The 25058-nt window shown below is 41.5% G+C and overlaps 2 protein-coding genes across 4 annotated transcripts; both read left to right on the forward strand.

The window, feature by feature from the left end:
- Positions 1–6355: 6355 nt before the first annotated feature.
- On the forward strand, positions 6356–13874 carry RB195_016506 (uncharacterized protein; the record flags this gene model as incomplete). Of its 2 annotated transcripts, XM_064183073.1 has the most annotated exons (10): positions 6356–6516; positions 9007–9097; positions 9205–9289; positions 9377–9462; positions 10077–10181; positions 10707–10796; positions 11121–11216; positions 11827–11929; positions 13613–13707; positions 13758–13874. In XM_064183073.1, the coding sequence occupies 10 exons, from the start codon at positions 6356–6358 to the stop codon at positions 13872–13874; spliced, it is 1029 nt and encodes a 342-aa protein (XP_064038953.1). The 2 variants fall into 2 exon arrangements, with proteins under 2 accessions (XP_064038953.1, XP_064038954.1); XM_064183072.1 differs by lacking the exon at positions 6356–6516 and having other exon boundaries at positions 9008–9097.
- Positions 13875–14923: 1049 nt separating this feature from the next.
- On the forward strand, positions 14924–24880 carry RB195_016507 (uncharacterized protein; the record flags this gene model as incomplete). 2 transcript variants are annotated; one of them, XM_064183075.1, is made up of 12 exons in its annotated part: positions 14924–14987; positions 16969–17054; positions 18974–19246; positions 19303–19405; positions 21025–21088; positions 21169–21298; positions 21355–21529; positions 21597–21776; positions 22054–22139; positions 22491–22622; positions 22838–22956; positions 24694–24880. In XM_064183075.1, the coding sequence occupies 12 exons, from the start codon at positions 14924–14926 to the stop codon at positions 24878–24880; spliced, it is 1599 nt and encodes a 532-aa protein (XP_064038955.1). The 2 variants fall into 2 exon arrangements, with proteins under 2 accessions (XP_064038955.1, XP_064038956.1); XM_064183074.1 differs by lacking the exons at positions 14924–14987; positions 16969–17054.
- Positions 24881–25058: the final 178 nt, after the last annotated feature.

Here is a 25058-nt window from a genome sequence, read left to right on the forward strand (position 1 = left end):
AGTTTTCCATGGAGCAGTTGATGGTTGTTCTTAGGGAATGTCTCAAATGCACTGTCTTTAGATGATCGGGCAACAATTTTGCACAAATCAGAGGTCTTGGCATGGGATAACGGTAGGGGCCTACGCTCGCCATTGTTTTCATGGCTAAAATTGAGGTACCGATTTGGAAAACACGACCTTCCCTTTATTGCCAATATATCGACGACTGTTTCCTTGTCCTTTCGTCTCAAGCATAGGTGGACAATGTTCCAAGATACTGAATGATCAGTCGGAGTATGTAAAGTTCAACGGGATAAGCCTAAAAGAGAACGGTGACCCTTCCTCAACGTCCAACTGCATATTTCAAACTGAACGCACAGGACAAAATGGTACCGCAAACCCAGTAATAAAAATATCTCTCTTCTCATCCTACACAACTAAAAAGGTTGGTAGTACGAAATGTTTCGCACGGCCACCTCCGTTTGCATTGAAAGAGATGAAAGACAAAAATCTATCGAGCTTGCTAGGAAAATTGCAGCCAATAACGGCTCGGATCTATGCGGCCCATGAGTAAAAGAGCACTAAACCGGAACAAAGCTGGTATGGATAAAGTACCCTTTTGTGTACCCTTTATTTCCAAGGTTAGCACTGCCATTCTTCGGTGTCTGAGGAAAGCTAATTTTAAAGAATCTGTTGCTATCGTAAAGCTCCCCCTGGTAATTTCAAGCAAAGGCTCATTCGCAATTGCCTATATGATCGTATTTGAACTACTCCGGAATGCAAAATATGTCCGGATAACAACGAGGATGATCGCGTGAGCTCTTGTGTTGTTTATATGATTTCCTGTACGCAATGTAGTGAATACATAGGAGAAACAGTTACACCGCTATGTACTCGAATCACAGAACACCTGGACGGCAAAAGGAAGTCATGAAATCATGTGACTTCACTCATTAGGTGGTCATAGAGTGGGGCATCACAACGGTGAAGATTTTGAAGTTAAGATCACTTTTTCCCCCTGAAACCTAGTATTGCGGCGCGCAAGGCTCTGGAGGCTTTCTAGATCCACTCCAAAGCCCCAAAGATGAATCGCAAAGAGGAATCCCTCTGCATTACGCGGCAGCTCGCGCCCTATTCAAGGCTGATATTTGATTGAGCAAGTCACCAACAATGCACAACTAACATGATGTCAAGTTCTGTTGTCAGGTGAAAGGGCCTGAAGGTCAGTCCAGCGGCGTAAGCGGGATACATGCGATAGTCGCAGACAGCCTCCCCCCTCCTCCTCCTCATTTCACTTTTGTGCAGTTGGGTTGGCGAAGGGACGCTTCACTTTTGGACGCTTGGGGGAAGGATCGTCATCACTTGCGCTGCACCGACCAGACCCGCTTTACCTGAGGAAGGTCCGGCTCCTCCTTATCGCACCTATGCAAAAAGAAGTAGTAGGGGGTGTAGGTCGTTTTGAACATAGCAACCCCACCTGATTCGCATACTGCCCTTTACGTTCAACTGAGGTATTAGTTCACGGTGTAAACAAAACAACGAAAACAACTGCCAATACACGCAGACACATACACACGTATTACACCTCATGTCATCTCGCATGAATTGCAAATGGGTACGGAGTAGTATTACAGCTATGTCAAGACCTCCAGGATTCTGAAATAGGGATCGATCTACTCTCAAGATCTCCAGTGACAACAGAATGGGAGTACACGTTTACAGTGTACGATGACGACGCAGCACGTTCATGGTGTAGACATGCGAAGAGCTCCCTCTACAGTATTGGGGACACTTCCCGGAAATATTTTCATCTTGCTTTTTGAGTTTTTCATTTCTACAGGTTTGATAATACATGAATAAGCTTAGGGGCCATGAGTAAGCGTTAACCAGCCATGAGTAAGCGTTAACAACGCCAACGTTAACAACGTTAACAACAATAGCTTTATCGTTTGTATTACTTTTATAATGTCTCTAAGGCATCTGTTTACAAACGTTCAATTTCTGTCCCGTTTGCTTGTGTAATGGTGGTTAGCACTCGTTATAATTGAAATCATACTAAAATCCTAAAATCCACCCAAGAAAGCTTATTTTTCAGTCACACAAAAGGAAAGCTAGAAATTCAATTAATCCAAACTGAAGTATTTGAGGAGATTCTCTGGAAGCAGGAGAAACCTCTGAACAGTGAAAGAGGTTTTCTTCCTACTGTGACTAAGAAGGATGAAATTTAGGCGCAAAAAAAGTGAACAGGAATTAAATACATGCAAGCCAAGCTACTAACTGCATTCTAGGGCCAAAACTAACGATAAAACTAATGAGAAAGGACTTCACAGAAAATATGTAATGTTATTCATTCACATTATACAGAAAACAATGAAAATCTATAAAAGAACAACAGTTACACATTCAGAAAGTAGGTAAATGAAGCGAAGCGATCGTATAAATAAAACACAAAAAAATTATCTAGTCTGAAGTCTACGAGATAGTCACATGATGCATCCAAATGCTTAAGTTTTGGCAAGATATCCTTATGCAAATTCCCCCTACAAAGCAATTTTCTTTGGAACATGTGACTCAAAGAGAACAATGTGACTACGATTGTGGGTCTTTTTCCGAAATTTTGTGGAATTTATTGTAGAAGGAAAGGAATGCTACATGATGGTACTGTTGTTAAAAAAAGCACTTGTTCACAATATAATCAAAAGCAGCTACAGAAAAATGATAAAATGAAAGATGATAAAGAACCAGGGGAAAAATACGCATAAGTAGCTCGAACTAATTCACACGATCGAGATGTCGCACTCAGTTTTAAATTATGACCAGTGGCAGTCCAACTGACAAAATGATCCATCTATCCAAATTGCGATAGGATCGGAGTTAGACAGAATGCATAGCGAGCAGTACTGTTTATATTGCAGAAACTAAAGGAATGCTCAGCTTGCGTGTCAACGAACATTTCGCTGGCAAATGACGCGGAGGTTCGATGACACCACTCAGAGGACACAAGTAGGCATAGATGCAATAGTCGGAGTCAGTGCTCTAACCCCTTCACTTTTGAACGGTTGGCGAAGGGACCTCCTTGACTTTAAAACGATTGGCGAAATTACCCCCTTCACTTTTGGGCGGTTGGCGAAAGGACCCCCTTCACCTGGGGAGGGTCCGGCTTCTCCCTATCGCACCTATGCAAGTGGGAGAAGTAGCGATGGAAACGATTCCGAGGTAAAGCGGACGGTGCTGCTGGCTCGTGAAAGGAAAATGTCTGCTAAGAAGGCATTAAAAGCATTCTGAAGCCCTACCGGGAATTCATCCAGGAGCAACGAAGGTGAGTGCTTGGCGATTACAAATGACTTCGTTTTTAGCTATCAATGTTCTTGTTCCACATTTTTAACTGGATCTCGCTTTTCTGAAAGGATTCAGCCTAACACTTACGTTTTCGACAGTGCCATATCTGCAACTCGTTCCGACAACTGTAGTATATAATGGGGACAAAATGACATAAAGCATCGTGTATGTACCAGAATTCAGGTCGTTTTTACCCTACTGGACACATTTAAATTAATTTCCTTCCCGATACAATAAAGACTTCCCAAAGTTCGTGCATATGCAAACAAAAACGACGGCGCTTCCTTAGGTTAGGTCCACTGGGTTTTTTTTTTCGGCAGGGTGCGGCCCGTTTGAACCAAAATATTTAAAGGCATCACATCACAAATCTGAAGTGGAGCGGATTTCAGGTGGAGCATTCGTATACGGGATAGTAGATTATGGAGAGGGGTGTGATTCCGTCCATTTCTTCCTAATTGCTGTAAAAAAACGGCCTGGAAGATGCGGCGCCGCACAGGGCTGGCGCGCTCCAATCGAAATCCTTGTAGAAAATAGTGCGCCGGAACGCTCGAAGTCGTATCTTCCGGCCCGTTTTCTACGGCAATTAGAAAGAAATGAACGGAATCACCCTCCTCCCCATAATCTACGAACCCGTATACAAATACTCCACTGGAAATCCGTACCACTCCAGATTCGTGGGGTGATTATTTGGGGGGTGGGCGACTATTCAGCACATTTTAAAGTTCGATATCGGCAAGAGTAGCACGATTAATGCTCTAAAACACAGGAACTTGCAAATTCCTCACAAGATTACAATCTTCTTATCCAAAATTCGAAGAAGGCCTCAAGTTACTTCTGCAATTCTCAAAAATCACAGTAGAGTCAAAACTCATCGCAAAATAAGTGTTTCGTGGCTGATTGACATGAAAACAAGAAGAGTACATTGTACTAACTGAACTGAATGCCCCAAACTGGAAACTAGCAGTAAGTCAGATATAAGAATTACGATCTTACCACACAGTGTACAGAGGAACACGATCTAACGTACCTCGCAGGAAAAAAACCACTTCCACACCGCTTTCAGGACGACCAGGAGATACGAGCATGAGCATGCTCATAATCGTAATCTACACACCTAGTTCTATGTTTTCACATCAGGTTTCCACACTACATTAATTTCGTGATATGCTGCTTTTAAAGAAAAGAGTTTTGGAAACTTCTTTATGGAGTATTTTATTCTGGAGTATTTTTTATGCTCATTTTTTCATTATGGATTATTTTTTATTTACAGTATTTTCACAATGGAAATGTAAATGTTAACAAGCATGGCTGTATTGCATCAACACGACAGCAGAATAACCATAATCGGGTCAAATACCTGAAGCCTGACGCGACTGCAAGAGGGGATCATCGGTGGTTTCACTTGGACTGCAGAGGTGAATAATCAAGCGAGGGCCCCAACTCAATCGGAAATGCGTTCTCCATTGTGCCTTTATGAGCCGCTTATGCAGCTGTACGAGGTTTCAGGCTTGACCCTACTATAACCACCACAAGACTCTTGACTTAAGATGTACGATAAACCGTACATATCACGCAGTAACCAGAAAAATGGCATGGAATAAGATATGCATCAAAAGACTAAAAATGCTCATTATGTAGTGCTTCTCTGAACGTCTACCTAACACCGCACATTAGACATCGGGTAAAATGCAGTTTGAGGGGGATCAGTGGCACCCTTATTCACCCTTATCAAATTAAATCAAAATAAATAATTAAATCAATCGGGGCTCTCAGAGTTAGCGTTAGTATTGGAAGATCTATTACATGCAGACTAAAGTTACTAAGAGAAGAAGGTAAGTTAGAGCGTCGAGAAATAAGAAAATAAATAACGAGAAATAAGGGCGCCACTGAGTGCCCCGCTCCAGCAACACAACTGCCCGCCCAAACCAGGCGCGGCGCGGCTGGCCTCATGGTATATATATCGGCATTTCCATCCGCAAACTACATTTTCCCCCGGACATCTTGTAATTTCATGGTTCTCCTCTTAACATATCAGCGCTACGTGTGGAAAGAATTCAAACTTTACATTTTACACCTATATTCGTTTGATACCGTCACAATTTGGTTACAAACCATGATTCCGCCGTAGCATCGAAGCATTTCTCTGCGGGAAGACAAAGTGCGATGCAGTGAACTTTGCGACAGGTTTGCGATTTGTGAGTGCTCTAAAAAGAAACTTCCAACCTATCTGTATGATCTAATGACTAAGCACATCTACTTCTTCCCACTTATTTTGTAATCGAAAGACTAATAATTTTTACTACTTCGTAAAATTGGAGGTGAATGTGCCCTCATGGTTTCAGATGCTCTCCCTAACATATAACTAAAAGCAACTTATCCTATCAAATTTTTCATATGTGTTATCATACAATTAACAGTGATTAAGTGGTAACACACGCATATGGGCTAAGCGCGTCATTACACAGCATGATCTGCAAAGAAAAATTGAAAAAAAAAGTAGTAGGACGACTTATACAAGCACCACAAACGTTATCAAGAGCACAAAACACAAGAGATAAATGATAAGTTCATTCTAAGATAAGTTCACGTTATGTAAACAGCTACACACTTCGTAAACAACAGCGGTTATCTATCAGTCAGATCCTCCTAACTCAATATCTGTGTATTTAAAAAAAAAGACCGCTTATTCTTTGTCATGCAAAGACCGGTTACATCATATATGATCAGATTTCTACTTGAGTGGCTCTGTCGTTTAAGCGCTCTCTTTTGTAAACGAATGTAGCAAGGCAGTTTATTCTCTGCCCAAGTGTTTAGAAAAAATGTTTTAGACAGGAACAAAGAACACGACTATTCCTGGATGCTATTGAAGTGGACAATAAAGCCTTTAAGGTTGTGATATCTAGCAGGAATAGATCTAAAAAAAAGGTTAAAACATATCAATGAGATACCTTACGGGAGAACACTATCTTCATTGGAATTCAGGTTGTTCCACTATTTGAAAGAAACGAAAATAAGGGGCGCAGAGAACGAGTCAAATATGTCCGTTAAAAATCCATCACACTCAAATGGGCACAACACAGCTCCATCGAACAACACAACTGGCCCAGCGCCTGCAGAGGGCAGCGCTGCTGAGGCCAGCACGGGAAGGCGTGGCCGCAGCGGAGCACAGCTGGCGATCCGGAACCAGTGCAGACCTGGGTTCACGTCAGCCAGCTGATGCTGCGCCAGTGATGCAGATTGACGCGTTGTAGGGTTTGTTGAGGTCGTCAATCCTTTCCCTTGTTCTCTAAAATATATGCTGATTATGTATGTCTGTTCATTTGTTTCGTGTTGAATGTGTGTTAGTGCAGGTGTAGTCTTCTGGAAGTAAATAACTAAATGAGTCGGGGCCCTAATACCTAAGCATTAGCCTTAGAGAAGGTATGACATGTAAGCTAAAGTTATTAACAGAGAAAAGGAGGATAGAACACTCAGAGATAAGAGCGTGGATGAGTATCTCCCACTCCAACTGCCCCTCAGAACTGTACTATGGACAGTGCACTCTGTCGCTTGTTACTTTTCATATATACAAGAAACAGATCTCGTGTATTTCTACCAGTTCTGTTTGGAACTGTTACAGAATCTCGAAGCTCTAAGACCTAAGCATCAGTCTTAGAGGATCCACCACATGTAGGTTAAAGCTACTAATAAGAAATGGAGACAGTTGGAGCTACTACTACTGCTACTTTAACTTTACCAGACCTTCCAAACGAGTTTGTCAAGAGTAAATAGCTAAGTCATATCATGTATTACTTCCAGGAAAAAAAAATCGAACATGGATTCCATATCAGTCCACTATCGCTAAGCATGCGTCCAACAACTTTCATCCACATGTTTTCGATTCGTATTCGCAAGTTGGTGACCCGAGTGAGCGTCGTTTGGGTAGCTTTTGCAAAAGATGTTCACATTCGCTTGCTTAGCGACTTTAAGGGGACTTCCACAGTTGAGGGCAAGGTCGCTTTTTCCACTGCAATCCACGATCAGTGAGCCATTCTTCAAATTCCTCGTTGGACTTCGATACAACATAGCAATTAGAGGGAAATCGCAAAGCGTCAGCAAGTTAGCAGGAGTCACTATGCAAATGAATCGATCTAACGACGAGGACGGTTTCTGTGCTCTATGGACGCTTTTGCGCCTTTGGTGCTCCAGGGACATTTATGCGCTCTGGGTGCGGGCCGTGTACGCGCCTCATTGCAGTACTAGTACTGTTTTATTGTGTCGCGTCGAGTTGCCCCATTCTCTTCTCATCTATCTCTTCCATTTCTCTTGCTGCTGACTTAATAGCCGAAGTTCCAAAATAAAGGCGATAACTAGAACTGATAGATTTTTAAGACAATGGACATTTGCTTTTTGTCATCCTGGCTATTGTCGTCTGACTCATTTTTGGATTACCTGGGGCTGACATTGTTCTCTCACAGGATCCTTTCAAGGGTGCGCATCAGGAGGTACCCGGAGCGGCTGTAAGAATATATTCTCGGGAGTTGCGTGCCCCGATAATTGCGCTGCGCTGCGGTCGACAGCGCCAGCAAACCGTTCCCCTGCGTATGCGGAGATGCCCCGCCCATGTACTTCCCACAGGACTCATCTAAATCTACTTAAAGACATCACCCCACGAATGTGAGGTGGTGCGGGTTTCAGGTGGAGTATTCGTATACGGAATCGTAGATTATGAATAGAAGGGTGATTCCGTCTATTTCTTCCTAATTGTCGTAAAAAACGGCCCGGAAGATATGATTTCGAGCGTTCCGGCGCGCTATTTCCCACAAGGAGTTCGATTGGAGCGCGCCAGCCTTATGCACGCGCCGCATCTTCCGTGCCGTTTTTTACGGCAACTGGGAAAAATGGACGGAATCATCTCCATCTGCATGATATACTATGTCTTATACGAATACTCTCCCTGAAATCCGTACCACCTCAGATTAGTTTCTTCTTCTTCTTTTTTGTGGCTTCTTTTTTGTTGCCTGTTTTCATGAATCGTTTTCATGGATGCACCGCAACTACACTCGTGATTCATGTCGTTTTGACCCGACTATACACATGATGGCTGCACCCAATTTGCCTGGATACCCCCTGAGCCCCCTCCCTTCAAAATGTGCACTTGTTATCTTCGGTAGTTTTGACGCCCATCGCTGCTTTAGGAAAGATGGCGCTCGCAGAAGTTTTCAAGGGTAGCATTTATCAACCAGTAGGTAAGGAGAAGTTCAAGATGAAGGTGAAGTTCATGATGGAAACGCGCGCACAACTTCAACCTCTCACAAACCCAGGAAGAAGCGCGATTAGTAGCTCCCAAAGTGGATAGGCCTCACGACGACCTAATATCGCCAAGGACATGACTGAAATCTGAGCAAATGTTATGTAGACTCAATACTGATCTGATACTCTAGAAGTATTGTTGCACTCGAAAACACTTCAAAATGAGTTATAGGTTATTCTAAAGGATGTGCTGGGTGGTCGGGTGGAATGCTCAATCTGAGTACTGATGACTAAAACTTTTTTTTTCTGGAATTGTGTGGAGAGGGGAGATCTGGGCGTTTTCGCTGTGATACTTGTAAACTACGCCGCAGTTACTTCCATTTACTGAGGAGATCAAAGCCCTGAAAATTGTAGACTTTAGCAAAGGACGCCGTGATTATCTTATAAATTTTTCAGGATGGATCCAGACCTCTTGCGTCAACGTGCAGCATTCCAAAAGCATGCCGCACGAACTGTTTCTGTACAGCAACGTCCACAGATACAGCTGGTGATATTCTGAGAATTATTAGGCTTTCCCTAGATTTTTTGAGTGCTTTTTACGCTCCACACACAAAACGCCATTTTTTTCATGAATACTTTAGTATATCTTTATAGCCATCACCATCAGCTAGCCATACAACCTACAATGCTGAAGCGGCGAAAAAGAAAAAGAAACCTGTGCAACCTACTCCAAAACCTGGTAAGCTTTTCGATGCTTGTCAAAGTTTTGGATATTATCTGACGCTGATTTGTGTATTTAATTAGGTGAGCATTAGATATGTTTCAGTTGCTGAACTCGACTTCAGATCAGCAATATCGCACAGTAACGCAGCAAATTTCGGTACCATGGCCAAGATAGTTGACTATATGAAGGTGCTTAAAACCAGCATATCGCGATTTTGACGTGGTGCCGAACCGTGGAACTCATGGTTCCTCTCATCTTTCCCTAATGGTCGTTAAAAAAGGTGTCTGAGCCGCTTTAGTTCCTGCGAGGTACGTTAGAAAGCGCTTCTATGTACACGTTCCGGTCCCCTCAGCAGCCTATTGATTTGTCTCACCTGTATAAACTCCCGAGAAGACATCATAGATCTTCGACCGCTCACACTTGGATGCGGGGTGTGCACAATGGTGGTTGCAACTGAAATCGTCGTAAAAACGGCATCTTCTACGCCTTCTTACGAGGGAAAACGGAGCGAAATCACGCTGAGTTCCGGAGTCTACTAATCGAACTTTACGCTTTCGCTGGGTGTTCCGCACTACGCCAAAATTGTGATACCTTTAAATGGTATGCATAGATGCGATAGTCGGAGCCGCTGCTCCGACACCCTCCACTTTTGGATGGTTGGCGAAAGACTCATTTCACTTTTCGACGGTTGGGGAAGGAATCCTCATAACTTGAGCTGCACCCCACGAGCTAGACTCCCTCCTTCCTATCGCATCTATGCTGGCATGTAATCTGCATTGTTCATGTAGATTTCTCTTTCTAGAAACGACATTTGAGCCAGCAACAGTGGCCTTTGTCTCTGCAAGAAATTTTGGATGAGTTGCAAGTATACGATTTACCAAAACGATCGGAAGCGTGGTTAAAAGAGGTGAGAGAAGAAATTTTCTTTTTCTTGCGAGTAAATTGCTTCTACTTTTACTTCTAAGTTGAATAATTCAAACCTCATGTTTGGTTGAAATCAACGCAACATTCTCGTTATTTGTGACTTTGAGATGATGAGAAATTCACCACTTCCCTTTATTTCTTCTGCCTGAATACCTCTTTCTGAATGTATTGAAATATACGGTTAGGAAAAGTGAAGGTATTTATAAGAGAATCACCACCTTTCAACAGTTGTAAGCTATTTTACCATATTTTCACCATTCACGGTGGATTTTCACCAAAACATGGAAATGAAGCTGAAAATGTTAGAAAGAAATCTTTTGCATTATATCGCCTACCAGAATACCTTGCATTTGTTTCGCCTCTACTCTCTTCCGTGCCCACACTCACCCTTCAAACGTGCGCATAGACAAAGATTTTTTTCAGTTATTTAAAATGCGTTGTTTACAATTGTCGCTAAATGATTATGTCTGTAATTCTCAATTCCTCATTAATGATTCATGAAATCTAGGCACTTCCGAAAAATCCGAGATTAACGTGTGATGAGGAGTCGAAGTTCTGTTACAAACCACCTTACAAAATCAAGGGGAAAACGTCTCTGGTTAGTTATTCAATGAAACCCTTTCACATTCTAAGAGCTTATTCCGATCCCTATGGATTGACTTCCATTGTAGTAGGGTCAAGACGACATGAGCACGGTGCAGTTGCGTAAGCTGTTGCTCTCGAAGTGTGGAGGAGCGTGGCGGTTAGAATCTAGGGAACTCTTGCTCTAACAATGTTCCTGGATGTAATCCGAGATGGTCCCAACTCGATTCTTACCGCTATCTCCACCGGGCACCGCGCTTCGAGCGCAACCGCTTACGCAACTGCGCTGGCTTCAGGTCCTTTTGATCCGACTATACCTTCCGTGAATATCTTTCTCTAGGTAGCAGTTGCTAAAAAGCACCATCAGGACGTTAAAGGAGGCATTCTACTATCTGAGCTGAATGATTGTATTCCCAATGGAGAAAAGCTGCTGGAGGTGAGGATTTAGGTCTACAAATCTATTTTTTTGTTATATTTGTATTTTTTGTATTTTTTTTTGTTCTTGAATATATTTTTGGAGATACCTTTGCTCACTTTGTTGCTGCACACATCGAACATACTTTAAGGATAAGGATTATTTGTAGTTTTCACCTCACCTATTTCTACAAGAGTGAAGTACCCGTAGACACACCCTGTGATCCGTCCTTGTAAAAAGAATTATTCAGTCGAGGTGGAAGTTAGTGATATATTCTGTTTCTCGTTTCTGGTGCTGGAATTCCTGTGCATGTCGTAATTTTCAGTACAGTTTAGTACAAGATTCACCAGAGGCAAATTCGGATCTTTTTTTTGATAGAATCCCTGTACATTTCTCTTAGCGAGTTAGTTCAACGGTGCCTCGTTTTCTCACCGTTCCTTGTGTTACAACACCATATTTATCGTTTCACAACGTGGAAAAAAATCATGATGAGCCATAATGTCTGAGTAGTGTTGAACCTTCCCACTGCGCTTTCAGTTCGTTCCACTGTTCTTTTCGTGTTTTTCTACTTTGTGGCATCACTTTGAAAAGAGCATTTTATGAAGAGTGATGTGTTTATTTGCGACTTTAGGCCCTTGCTGATCAGATCATCGTCGTCCCAACGCAGGTCAACAAACGCAAAGACAAGGTGTTTTTCTACAATGATCAGGAGCTAGATATTCATATCGAGGACGGTAATGATTAAGTCTATGTTTTGGAACTCTTTCTGAGTCAAAATATTTAGCTACATCAGGGGATATTCTACTCATTTTGGATGAAGCTCAAATTTCTGCGCAATCATTTTCCTTCAAGGTGACTGAGTCAGGGCGGAAAGTGGCATTCGTATTATTCCATGGCTTCTTCTCTAATACTGATAGTTGTGCCTGAGATTATCTTGCCCTAGCTTCTTGAAAAATACCTATTTCGACAGAAGATTCAAGAATTTGCGAATGTGCTAACAGTTGGAACAATTTGTGAATGATTCTGTTCGAGAAAGTTTGAAGAAGTGTCATAGGGACCTCTGCAGATATGGTGTCCCGCAGAAAATAAATGTGATTGTCGCTCTTCTATATTGACTAAAGTGGTTTGGATGCAGTTCTTTCGACAATATCTTCCCAACCTTATGTAATGAACAAACGAGGTTTCCACAATGGCAGGATGTCTAAGCGAAATTTTGTCGTATTTTACTGCGCAGTCAGAAGTTTACAATACGCAATACAACATTCATAGTTTGAGCTGTTGCAATTTTTTCTTTCTGAACTGTGACTTTCGACTTTGACTAGCTATAGCGATGTATATGGATATTTAGAGAAGATGCACGACAGTTTTACACCGCTGGTATCCAGGAATAACTTAAATGATTGTGTGCAACAGGAATGAAAATAATATACTTTCTGAACTTAAGCTTGCAACTTATGACCGCTATTTGCACATCTTCGTAGTATTTGCTTTCACCGCATTTCGTATGATTTTGTAGTGTATCTCATAGGGAATGTGTTTATGGATCGCTCTAAAGCGTGGAGTCAAATAACCGTACCCGTACTACTACCACTATTATGCAGTCTTTGATTCGCTGTGAGAAGTATTGTTCGCCGATACTAGGATCACGGGCATTACCTTATTACAGTGATGAAAACTGAAAAATGGCAAAAGGCCAACTACTAGTGTCGCAGCGTACTATCCACTACGTCACACACTACGACGATTTAATAGTATAAAGTTATAAATTGGATAGTCCTAAACCTAATAGTTTTTTATATGAGTTGTGAATTGCTGATGCAAATTGTAACAAAAACGCGCATTATTGCGTGGAAATGCTGTGTAGTGACTGCGCAAAAATTGCGACAGAAGGTGTAGTAGGGTCACAATGAAATGAATCCGGTGCAGTTGCGGGAGCGGTTGCGAGCGAAGCGGTACGGTGGAGCACAGCGGTTAGGATCAAGCAGGGACCCTTGCTAGAACCTCATCGTTGCAGTTCGGGATTCCACCTCGATTCCAACCACTACTCCGCCCTTCGAGCGCAGCCTCTTACATAACTACAGACCCGGTTGCATAGTAATGTCAAAACGACATGAAGCACGGTGCAATTGCGTACGCGGCTTCATTCAAGGCGTTTCTGTGGAGCGTAGCGACTAGTAGGAGTGGTAAAATCCTTGCTGGGAACCACTCATCGCTGCAGCTTGCGACGGTCCCAACTCGGTTCCAACTTCCGTCTCCACCGTGCCGTTTTAAGCGCGTACACAAATGCACCGCACTACACTCGTGCTTCGTGTCGTTTTGACCCTACTATATATCATTTTGTTTAATTCGACATAGGAACGGTTATAATGTGGTGTGGGCAATTTGTAAGTCTTGCATTTAAGTAGTTCCTGATTTAGAATTTAAACAAATCTACCGCAAAGTGTCTGTCGATCATTTGGATGAAAAAAAGATTGAAGAATACCTTCAGAAGCACGGTATTGATGCAATGAAGGTAGAATTGCATGTTCGTCATACAAAGTGTGCACTAATCCATTCTCTCAGGATCTCGCTCCAAAGAAAATTGGCGTAGGACCATTGAAAAGAAAGGCTCCGAAACGGCGTCAGAACCACAAAGTCCAAAACCAACACTTGGAAGGTGTGCTAGAAGACTACGAATAGTGTACATAGCTTTCACTGTGATTAATTCATTTGACGACTGCGGTTGTTAGTTCCTATACACCAATCATCCAATTCGGTATAGTTCACCAATTTTTTCTGAGATGTGTGGGGAACTCGTTTAGATCTCTCGTATGGTAATCCTCTTACAAGATCTTTTTCCTGTTTTTCTACCTTTTTGTTCACCGTTTCTTAAGTTTGATTGTTTGACTGTACAAAACATATCGTTGTTATTTGTTTATCCTGGCTTCTTGATGCTCTAAAGTTTATAGTTGTTTGCCGCGCAATTTTTATTTTACGTTGCAGTTGAAATGAACGTAAAATCATTCCTAGATTTGATATACTACTGGAAGAGGAATATACTCCAGAGGGTTACCTTTGTATGAGTTCGCCAGACTACAAAATAGGACCAGTGCTGATATGTACAAATCATGTAAATCGACTTAGTTTGTTTCTATTCATGCGCAGCTCTTTGGCTACTTGAGATATCGAATTACTAACTCTTCAGATTCTATGATTGCTTTCTAGACGTACTAAATATGAAAGGTGACGAAGTTGGCTCGGTCACCCTCAAATTTTGCATTTTGTGTTCAGGAATTCAAAGGAAATATTTTTATCAAAGAAATTCTTTTGAAGAAAATCCATCATTAGACTTTAACAGAAGTTCGGATAATTCCCCTTAGGAAAAATAGTATGCGAATGATGCAAGCTCATACGGTTCTATACGATACGTTAATTCTATACGTTTGTGGTTGTTTCTAGTACAAATTCGATTTCTACTGTTTTTAAAGCAGCTGATTTTTTCACAACTGTGAGCGATGAACAGTACATTTCCATCATCATCGAAAGCGTACCTATAGTCGGGTCAAAACGACATGAAACACGGTGAAATTGTGTAAGTGGTTGCGCTCGAAGCGGTGCGTTCTGTAAGAGCTGTGAGTTAACACAAGGAACGATCGATAGTGCACAGTGCACGATTCGTACCTGGACTTACACCTGGCTGCGGAAGGCTCCGCCCCTTGCACCTTTGCGAGCGCGCCGCAAAATTCAAAATGGTGCACCCAGTAACGACTTGCTCCGTTGTTTCAGAGGAATACGCTTGGAGGAGGGTAAAAAGTGAGTGATTTACGGTGTTGCGCGTACTCTTACCTTAAAACAAACGAGGATAATATCACAATAAACCTTAATCCAGCAAAGAAAGGAAGTATGATCTCCAAATTTCAAACTGAGTAAGAGATGAAATTAGAATTTAGGCTTCTTGATCCTTATCCTGCAGCTGAGAAAGATTACTTCAGGTAACTGCATAGCTTGTATCTTTTTCTCTTCTTCTGTGTGTCCAGTTTTCTTCTCGTTGTTTCATTTGTTCTTGCATTGATCTGCTTCTTTATTATTATTGTTTATTTAATTCGAATTTCCATTCTATTCCTCGTCTTTTACACCAATGTTTCGCTTGGTTTGTTTTCTTTTCACTCTATTTGTTTTTTTACAGGCGGAATTCTTTCAACGTAATTAAGTCTACTGCCGTTTTCGTTTGATTCTCACAGTATTGACACAGTATCTGGACACCCGTATTTAACCTCGCTGCCGTTTTAGCTTTAGTAACAGGGAAAGAAACGACGTTATGTTCTCCTCGTTTCTGTCAATTTTTCCCACTACGTAATAGCATTAGCAGCGCCGAAAGCCTCAATAGCTTTGATTTGATTCTAAGCTTTTTTTAAAGCAGAGATTTGAGGTAGAGAACTGGTAAAATTTGGAAACACAAATGAGCAGTCACGAAGAAAAACTGGGATTAAATCAAACATTAGGATTGGATGAGGAGGTGTTCAGAAGAGTATTCATCGTCGGCAAATTCGCACGTTTACTTCCTATGAAAAGCTGTAGGCCTAATTTTTGGATGTGAATGGAGTTTGATTTCACTTTCTGTCTCCAAAATTGTTTGAATAGCAGCAGAAAACTGCTTTTTCAATGAAAAAATCTTCAAAGCGAGTCCAAAGGCACCAAAAACAAAGTCGACTGAAAATATTATATTTACGAGTTTAAACTCCAAGTAAATTCTGAAAACGCTATTTAGTTTTGTTATGGATCACACTGGCTTTCTTTCGTACTTTTCCCATTATCTCGTAACGATGTAGGAGCTGTATAATCTACGACGTTTTGTAGAAAAAGTACTTTCTCCAATTAGAAAGAGATGATGATAGAAAGACTTTCATTTGAGAAACCTCCACTATTTTTTTCAATGCGAATTGTGTTCCGTTTAGCTTCGATGTTCTTGTCATATACTAACGTGATTTAAGTGCTGATTATTTTGCAGTACGCATTTCCTAACTAACTAGGAACAATGAAAGCAACACAATTACATGCTGAGAAGTAAAGGCAGAATGAAAAAGGAGTGTAATGTTAGGAAGAAAGAGTGAAAAGCAGGAACGAAAAGAAATAAAAACAAGAAAGGATGTAAGAACAGCGAGACACACGAAGATGAAAACAAATTAATGAAGTAAACGTGTGGTACAAGATGAAAGGTAAACTTGTGGTATAAAACGTGCCGTATGAATAAAAAAGAAGTCGGAAGCAAAAACCTTTCCTAGGAGACACAGAGAATAAAGTAGACATAAAACCAAGAAAAATGACAAAAATACAACTTTAAAGGAGTGAGAAACAAGACGAAATAATCATAAAAGCAAGACAAGGGAATAAGACAAAACAATAAGACAGTGAAGCGATAAAAGTAGAGCGGAGAAACAAAACAAGAGGGATGGATATGAGGCAAAAGATAGAAGGAAATAAAAATACAAATTAAATAAGGAAAGTAATGCAAGAGCAAATGGAGTAAGGAGAAGAAAACTGGACAGAGGAAGAGTAAAAGATGTTAGCTGTGCAGTTACGTGATGTGATCGTCGCTAGCTGCATGATAAGGATCAAAAACCCTAAATTCTAGTTCAATCCCTTACTTAGTTCGAAATCCGGAAATCATAGTTCCTTTCTTTTTTGATTTGCGGTTTATTGTAATATTCTCCTCGTTTGTTTTATAGTAAGAGCACGTGAAGCACCGTAAAGGACTCATCTTCTAGCTTTTTCTAAGGTTAATCTTCTGATATAGGAGAGGAATTAGTTGCACACTATATCCTTTTGAATTTGTCGGCGCGTTGGCATCGGTCCAAGGGCAAGAGCCTCTCGGAGCCGGGTGTAAGTTTAGATTCTAGTCAGAGCAGGATCAGTATATTCGAAGATGAAAGCTGCTGATTACAGTAACCGGAGAAACCAACACCGATACTGCACAGTCGGTGTAAACAGTCGTGTAAACGGTGGTAGGACGTGTCCTCGGAGATCGCGTGCACTAAGCTCTCTCTCTACAGTATGCGGAAAGCTCTCGTGACTCTTTTGGTTCTGCTTTTCATGGTTTTTGATTATTTTTCGTGTAACATTGTTGAATAGGACCGCATTTTCTCACCAAAGTCTTTTTCCACTAGTTTTGTTTTGCCTAGAACCCCTCTAACAACATTGCCTGTAGGGATTAGATCTGTCTCTTTTTCTTTGTGTAAATGTTCATGATTAGCATTTATTGTAACTGGGATCATCCGTCCAGGTCGGGAACTTAACATGTAAAGTTACAGAAAAAAAATGAGGCAGGAATCCAATTCTCACAAACCAAAGCCTGAGAAGATGCACTACATTCAGCAGAACTTACCGAACTAGCAAAAACAGAAACGTTTTCTTTCCATTGCGACTATGAAAAATGAAGATCCGGGAGAAGCAAAGAAAAATTGAACTAATGAGAATGAGTTTTATTGAGACTATCTAGTCCTATTCATACATTATTATCCGAAAAATAATGAATAACAATCGAAGCAAAAAGGAGAGAAGTTGGGTTTTAGCATATTCTAGAGAAAGTGGACCTCCTTCATCGAGGACACACCGCGTCGTCCTGTTTACAACATGGTTTACGCTGACTATACTCAAGCAACTAATTTTGAATTGCGTGACATTACATGCAATTCAAAATTCAGACATGCATGAACTAACAATAAAACTAACAATAAACAATAAAACAATAATTCATGTTAAAGGCATCACCCCACGAATCTGAGGTGGTGCGGATTTCAGGTGGAGTATTCTTATAAGGGATAGTAGATTGTGGAGAGGAGAGTCTCCTTTATTAGGTTGACGATTGCACGGAAGATGCCGCGCGTGCACAAGGCTGGCACGCTCCAGTCGAACTCCTTGTAGAAAATAGTGCGCCAGAACGCCCGAAGCCGTATCTTCCGGGCCGTTTTTTACGACAATTAGGAAGAAATGGACGGAATCACCCCACTCTCCAAAATCTACCATACTGTATACGAATATTCACCTCCTGAAATCCGTACTACCTGAGATTCGTGGAGTGATGCCTTTAACCGACGGTCCTGTCTGCTGAATGTCAGAGATATTCAGTGTGCTTGCTTGCTTACTTACACACGCTCGGAACCTGTTCTGTTAAAGATGCTTTGTAGAAATAATTCAGCGTGTCGCGTCAACAGGTTTTACGCCGACCACATGTTTTCGCTTTAGTAGAATCGAAAAATACCTTTTTTTTTTGCTGTTTGTTGCGCGAAAGAAGACGCGTAAGAAAGATAAACGTGAGAAAAATGAAGGGGAGACCGATTAAGAATCATCTTGATTTTTTTTTGCACAAATTAGACATTTTTTATATCAGTAACATGATTTCTCCAAAGCACGATGTGTGTGTAATGCGTTCCTTCTTGGTTCCTCAATCCTTCGTCTCTTTTTTCGTGAAAAGAAAAAAATTCTGCCGCCTCTGCTTCCCTCCTGAATGTGATGTAGCTCTACAAATTCTTGTTAGATAACGAAAACCAATTTTCAAACAGGGCCTTGTTCTCGCGTTACTCGTTGTTGAGCGCCATTCAAAGCTAGATTTTGTTTCGCAGATATTGTCAAACACTGTACATTTTTCGCGTCACGATCATGTTTCGTTTAAGCGTTTGTTTTCTTCATCAAAAAAGCTTTTGATAAGCAGTATATAAAATGGTTGCAGCGAGTTACCGATTTTGTTTCTTTTCACCCAGTGGCTCAGGCTTGCTGATTCTACTACTCCTAGAACACTACAGATGTTGCTAAAATCACTTCGATTTGGCGCTATGGGACTGGCCACAATGGCAATGGACACCCGGTTTGCCACAGTTCAGGATGCAGACATCCGAAAGTTTGAATCAATTTGTGGTCGGGATCATGTGAGAACGACGGAAATCGACGGCTACAAAATGGACTGGACCAAAGCCTTCAAAGGTGATCCTGCTTGTGTCCTGCTGCCTGCTAGCTCCGAAGAAGTCTCAGCTATACTCGCACATTGTTCGAGGAGAAAAATAGCGGTTGTGCCGCAGGTAAGGACATTGAACAAACAAGATTTTCGCACTCAGCCAACGTATGTTTTATTTAGGCCGGGAACACTGGCCTCGTTGGTGGATCAGTTCCATTATATGACGAAATTGTCCTTTCTGTGAAACGGATCAATAATCATTTTGAATTCGATGAGAAGACTGGTAATAGTTAAGGCCTGATGTTTCAACTCAAAATAATGAAACAATATAATAACTAAGCGGATACGGTGTAGAATGGAATGCTGTGGAGAGAGCATGAAAAGTGTAAAGGACAAGGACAGAAACGTACGGTCATCGTGTTTCAAAAGGTTTGCGTAATTAAAGTAGCGATTCGGCAGTGTCTTAAGATACCATTTTCCAAAACTGACGGACTACGAAATTGAGCCTGACGTAAACTCGAAGGCGGTCATATAAATGGCGTACTGTATCGGAGAGATGCGTTCCTTCTTCAGTGAAGCCGGGACGGGTCCGTCTCCACCGAACACTAGCAAGTTCCTGAGAGACTTTCTTGTTTTGAAAGTTTTTGTTTCTTCGTAGTTTTTTTCGTATTGTAACGCATAGGTGGGAACTAGCAATTTCAGGGGAATCCTTTCTTCATAATTTTTATCTTCGTTTTTTGCTGCTAGGTCGACTCTAAGACTTCAGTTTATGGGTATTGAACTTTTGCTCCGTCTTCTCGAATAACCGTGGATGATTGGCGTCTTCCGTAGTCACGTTCGTAGCAAAATCATACTAAAAAGTCGTACATAGTTTCACGGAAAAAGATTCTAATTTGCAGAAACTCAGTCCCTACAAACGAGGATCTCAGGAGGCGCCGCAGGAGCGAAATAAAACTAATAAAACTAAAAAAAACTTTAATACCACTACGTAAACCTGCTATTGCATTGGACGGAAATGCTACATGAGAAGATAATGATGCGGTAACTTCACATAATGAATTCCTGGCAAGCATTGTTGGGTCAAAACGACATGAACCACGGACAGCTGCGAAAGCGGCTGCGCTAGAAGCGGCGCAGTGGAGCGTAGCGGTTGGGATCGTGTAAGGATCCTCGTTACCACCACCCATCTCTGCAGTTCGCCATAGTACCACCTCGATTCCAACTGCTGTCTCCACCGCACCGCTTCGAACGCAGCCGCTTGCGCAACTATTCCTGCTTCATGTCGTTTCGACCCGAGTATACAACGAGATAAAAGAATAGGAAAAACTGAAACAATCTGTAAATAATTTCCTGGACGAACAGAAAGTTTTCTAGGAAATTTCTTGTTATCTCCTAGGAGGGCAGGATAAAGAGAGAAGGGGAAGAAGAAGGCACTCTATCTTTCGACCATTACTGTTTATGACCAATTCCCAGTTTCCGAATATGGTGCGAATATACTCGTATGGTACTACTCTAGTCGACTACTTTCATATGAAATAGTCTACATGAAAGGAGTCGAGAAGAAAGTGCCACAAGATAGTTTTGAGATATAATATGCTGTCGCTAAAAGCTGACATCTGACGAACAAGAGACTTTTCATGGCAGTCGTTTTCCACTGGACTTTCCACTGGAGCCAAAAATAATCGACAAACTTGACTTTGAACATCTGTTTGTGATAAATTCGATAGAATCACGTTACATGAGAGTGGTAGCTTCAATAGTGAAGCGGCAATGCTTTTCTATGGTTCTAGAACGCCAAGGTTCTTAGTGTTGTTGCAAAACAGATAAATGACCGCCTAACAGGACTACTGACGATAGAAAACAAGCGGGAGTGGATTGAAAATCCTATTTTAAGTTGTTCAGGTGTATTAAGTTGTGATGCTGGATTTATTCTCGAGGAGTTGGACAACAAGTTAGCTTCATATGGGTAAGTGAAATGCTTTTCCGTTAACTAATCGGTAAATAAAGTAACTCTGATATGTTGATCTTAATCGAAAACTTATTCAGCTTCATGATGCCGCTAGATCTTGGTGCTAAAGGTTCCTGTATGATCGGTGGAAATGTCGCTACATGCGCTGGCGGCATACGACTTTTACGGTACGGCAATCTTCACGCTCATCTACTCGGACTTACTGTGGTAGGTATAACCAAATTGAGATCCTGTACTCCCAACATGAACTGACAATATTTAAGGTCTTGCCAGATGACAGAGGGACAATCCTAACGGTGGGTTCAACCCATAAAAAGGATAATACTTCACTGCATACTCCTCATCTATTCTTGGGGAGTGAAGGGCGGCTTGGAGTGATTACACGGATTGCAATGAGCGCCGTACCAAAGCCAACCTCGGTGCAGAGCGCAATGATAGGCAATTTTTGATCCTGAAGGAATTCTTATAATAAATTGTCATAAAGTCTTTGTCTTCTATGTTTTAGGGGTGGAAACATTCGAATCCTGCTGCGATGTGTTGCGTATGGCAAGATGCCATCTCTCAGAGATATTGTCGTCTTTTGAGTTTATGGATCGAGAGATAATGACCGTGCTTGACGAGTCATTGGGACTGAAGCCCGTTTTGAAAACAAATCCTCGTTTCACGTTACTCGTAGAAACTTCGGGTATACCTTTCGTACTTCTCTCAATTTTCTTCAGCATCCCTAACGTTTGCGTTCCTTGGTTTCTTTATTCTGTTGGTACTGCGCTTCTTCTCATGGTGTAACCTGTCACAGGTCGATCAAGTTACAATTCTCGAGATTCTCTCTTGGAGTAGATCCCAATAACTGTTCTTCATTGCTTCCATTTATTTCCATTACACATATCTTTTTATCCTTGTTTGTTTACCAATTTGTTGACTAAGTTCTTAGTTCAGCGAAAAAAAGGTTTAATTCATTTAAGGTTCCAATGAGGCGCATGACAAGGAAAAGATGGAACGTTTTCTGGCCCACTGCATTGATGATGGGCTCATTAGTGATGGTGTCCAGGTAGATGTCACCAATGACATATAGCCAGAGTAGAAAATTTTCATAAGGGTGACAGAACACATGTTCTTTCTCTCCCTCCCTGTTCGAAGCTGTGTTGCACTCGAAAACATTTATAGCTAAAATATAAGATAGGTACAAAAGTCGTGTCTTGTCCCGTTACCTGCGAAAGTTGAGGCTGACGGAGTCCCCAGAGACCTTTATGCTATAGTATTTCTACTATGCGTCGTTATCCTATCGCTTTACTCACAACCACTATAACTAGTCTTTGCGTAGGATGACCACAAAATTCAGCTATCTATCGTCATAACTAGAGATTTTTACTCTTCTATCTTTCATATAACGTCATTACAGGCCCTGTCAGCCAGTGAATCATCAGCTATGTGGCGATTGCGCGAGAGCGCCCCGATGGCGGTAGCTAGTGATGGATTTGTGTTTAAAAACGATGTCTCACTGCCACTCAAACATTTTTACCAATTAACTGAGGTAACCAGTTATTATTTTGCTAGGAGAGTCAGCAACTCAACGTGATCATTGTTAAACATCGAAAGTCGAAGCTGACTTTGTAGGCATTATCTTTAAATCCTCCAACGTTGTGCTTTCTCAAGCTGATAACAACGACAATACAGCAGCAGAAAGCATTCGTTCGGTTGCTATGGGATGTTCGAGATACCGTGCATCATAATTTTGCACCTTTTCAGCAAGTAAGATTGCGCTGTTCTGATATGACTAAGCATATTGTCACCTACGGCCACATGGGAGATGGAAACAGTCATTTGAACATTACTGCCGAGGAATTCAGCAAAGAGCTGTATGATAGGTTTGTTTTTAATATATAAAATATACAACTGCGAAATAGTTATACGGCTTGGTGACGGAAACAGCAGATAGCAAAGAAGCCTACACTTCATTTGAAAACGCAGGAAAAATCATGCTATGTATGTGGTATGTAGGCGCGATTTGTGCGTGGTTGTCACGAAAACACCTTAAAAGCATCAACCCACGAATCTGGGGTGGTGCGGATTTCAGGCGGAGAATTCCTATACGGGGTCGTATATTATGGAGAGGAGTGTGATTCCGTCCATTTTTTCCTTACTGCCGTAAAAAACGGCCCGGAAGATGCGGCGCATGCACAAGGCTGGCGCGTTCCGATCGAACTCCCTGTGGAAAATAGCGCGCCGGAACGCTCGAAGTCGTATCTTCAGGGCCGTTTTTTTTACGGCAATTAGGAAGAAATAGAAGGAATCACTCTTCTCTTCATAATCTACGACTCCGTGTAAGCATAACCCACCTGAAACCCGCACCACCCCAAATTCCTGGAGTGATGCCTTTAAGCCAAATCTTTAACAGTCAAAATCTTTTCACGGCCCAGAGACAGTGAAACAGATTCTGGTTCAGTGCTTTTTTCTTTGGACGGGTCCGAGGTAAGGTCTTTAGGGATGTACGACCATTTATGTGCACTCGAATCTGTTCCTTCAGAAGAGGACATCGGGAGGACAGAGCAGGTATATCCCAGATCCGGTGTGATCACTAGGCACCGCCTCTCCCAATGAAATCGTGGGGGATATTTCTAATGCAATGGCATGATGAAAATTAGTTCTAGGAGCGTAAGAAACCTAAAGTTGGCAACGTTACAAATGCTGGAAAGTGGAATTCCGTGAGAATAAAGAAGACGTATTGGAATATTCATCTAGAAGTGCTAAGGTATTAGGAAGTAAAGTTTAGAGAGTTTAGAGAACATGGACTGCAATGTTATCTGCTTACCTCTACAAGAATCGAAATCACCATCTAAGGTAATAGTTTCACCTCTACGTGTTTTGCATTTCGCGGAAGTTCTGCTCAAAATTTCGAAATAATGATAATAAACGTAGTGAGTATAAGTCACAGGCGATTTTCCATTGACAAGAGTTCAATACATTTTATAGTTTGCTTCGTAAGTATAAGAGGTTAATTGTTATTTAATGATTGATTCTTATAAAATTTTATTCTTTCCATCATCTTCTATTTGTGCTATCTGGGATCGAGTTGAGTATGGAGACATTGCTTGACTAGCAGAAATGAACAGGAACTGCCACTATTCAAATTTTGATTGATCAGTGAAGAAAAGCACAACAAGGGATCAGAAGTCTGGTGTTAACCGGACGTTCGGACTGGTAAAGTATCGATTGCGGGCGGCTATCCCAGATTTGCTCTGTATATCTGCGTCCTACACAGAAAACGAAATAACTAGAATACAATAGAATTAAGTAATTAGATTTCTAGTACTTATTCGGATGCCTTTGCAGGTAACTTTCTTGTTGAGGTTTACTACTAAAGACGTAGGTTGGGCTCAAGTGTAGCTAACATTCTTTTATCAACTACTATACTATGAATCGTACTGCACCTAAGAAAATGTGGATTAGAATACTTGAGCACAGTCCGACTCGAATAGTTATCATCACAAAAATTGAGAGCTCAGAATTTACTAGTCCTGATATCTATTGTTCTTTAAAGGTCAACCATGAAATTCATGGTGGCGAATTCTCATGGCCACTTCTTATGTCCTGCCGATTTTTAGGCTCTATCCATTTATCTACGAGTGGGTCAGCGTACATGGTGGTTCCATCTCAGCTGAACATGGTATCGGTCAACTTAAATTGCCATATTCCGGACTTGGCAAGTCGCTAGCAGAGAGGGAGATCGTGCGTCGTATTAAATCGTTGTTCGACCCGAATGGCATTCTGAATCCATACAAATCGTTCTAGATTTCTACTCTATGTTTGTGCGTTTCTTCGAGACATTTGCTCTCCTCCCTTATTCTATAATTAGTTGGTATTTCTCTGTGATAAATCTGTCCTAGATTAATATATACCAGTCTTACCGTCTGGCTAAAGCTGGATTCCAGACTTTGTGGTGTTTGCCTCGCTCGCCTACACTGATCAA

The sequence above is a fragment of the Necator americanus genome, chromosome II (genome assembly GCF_031761385.1).
Source record: "Necator americanus strain Aroian chromosome II, whole genome shotgun sequence".
Lineage (NCBI taxonomy): Eukaryota > Metazoa > Nematoda > Chromadorea > Rhabditida > Ancylostomatidae > Necator > Necator americanus.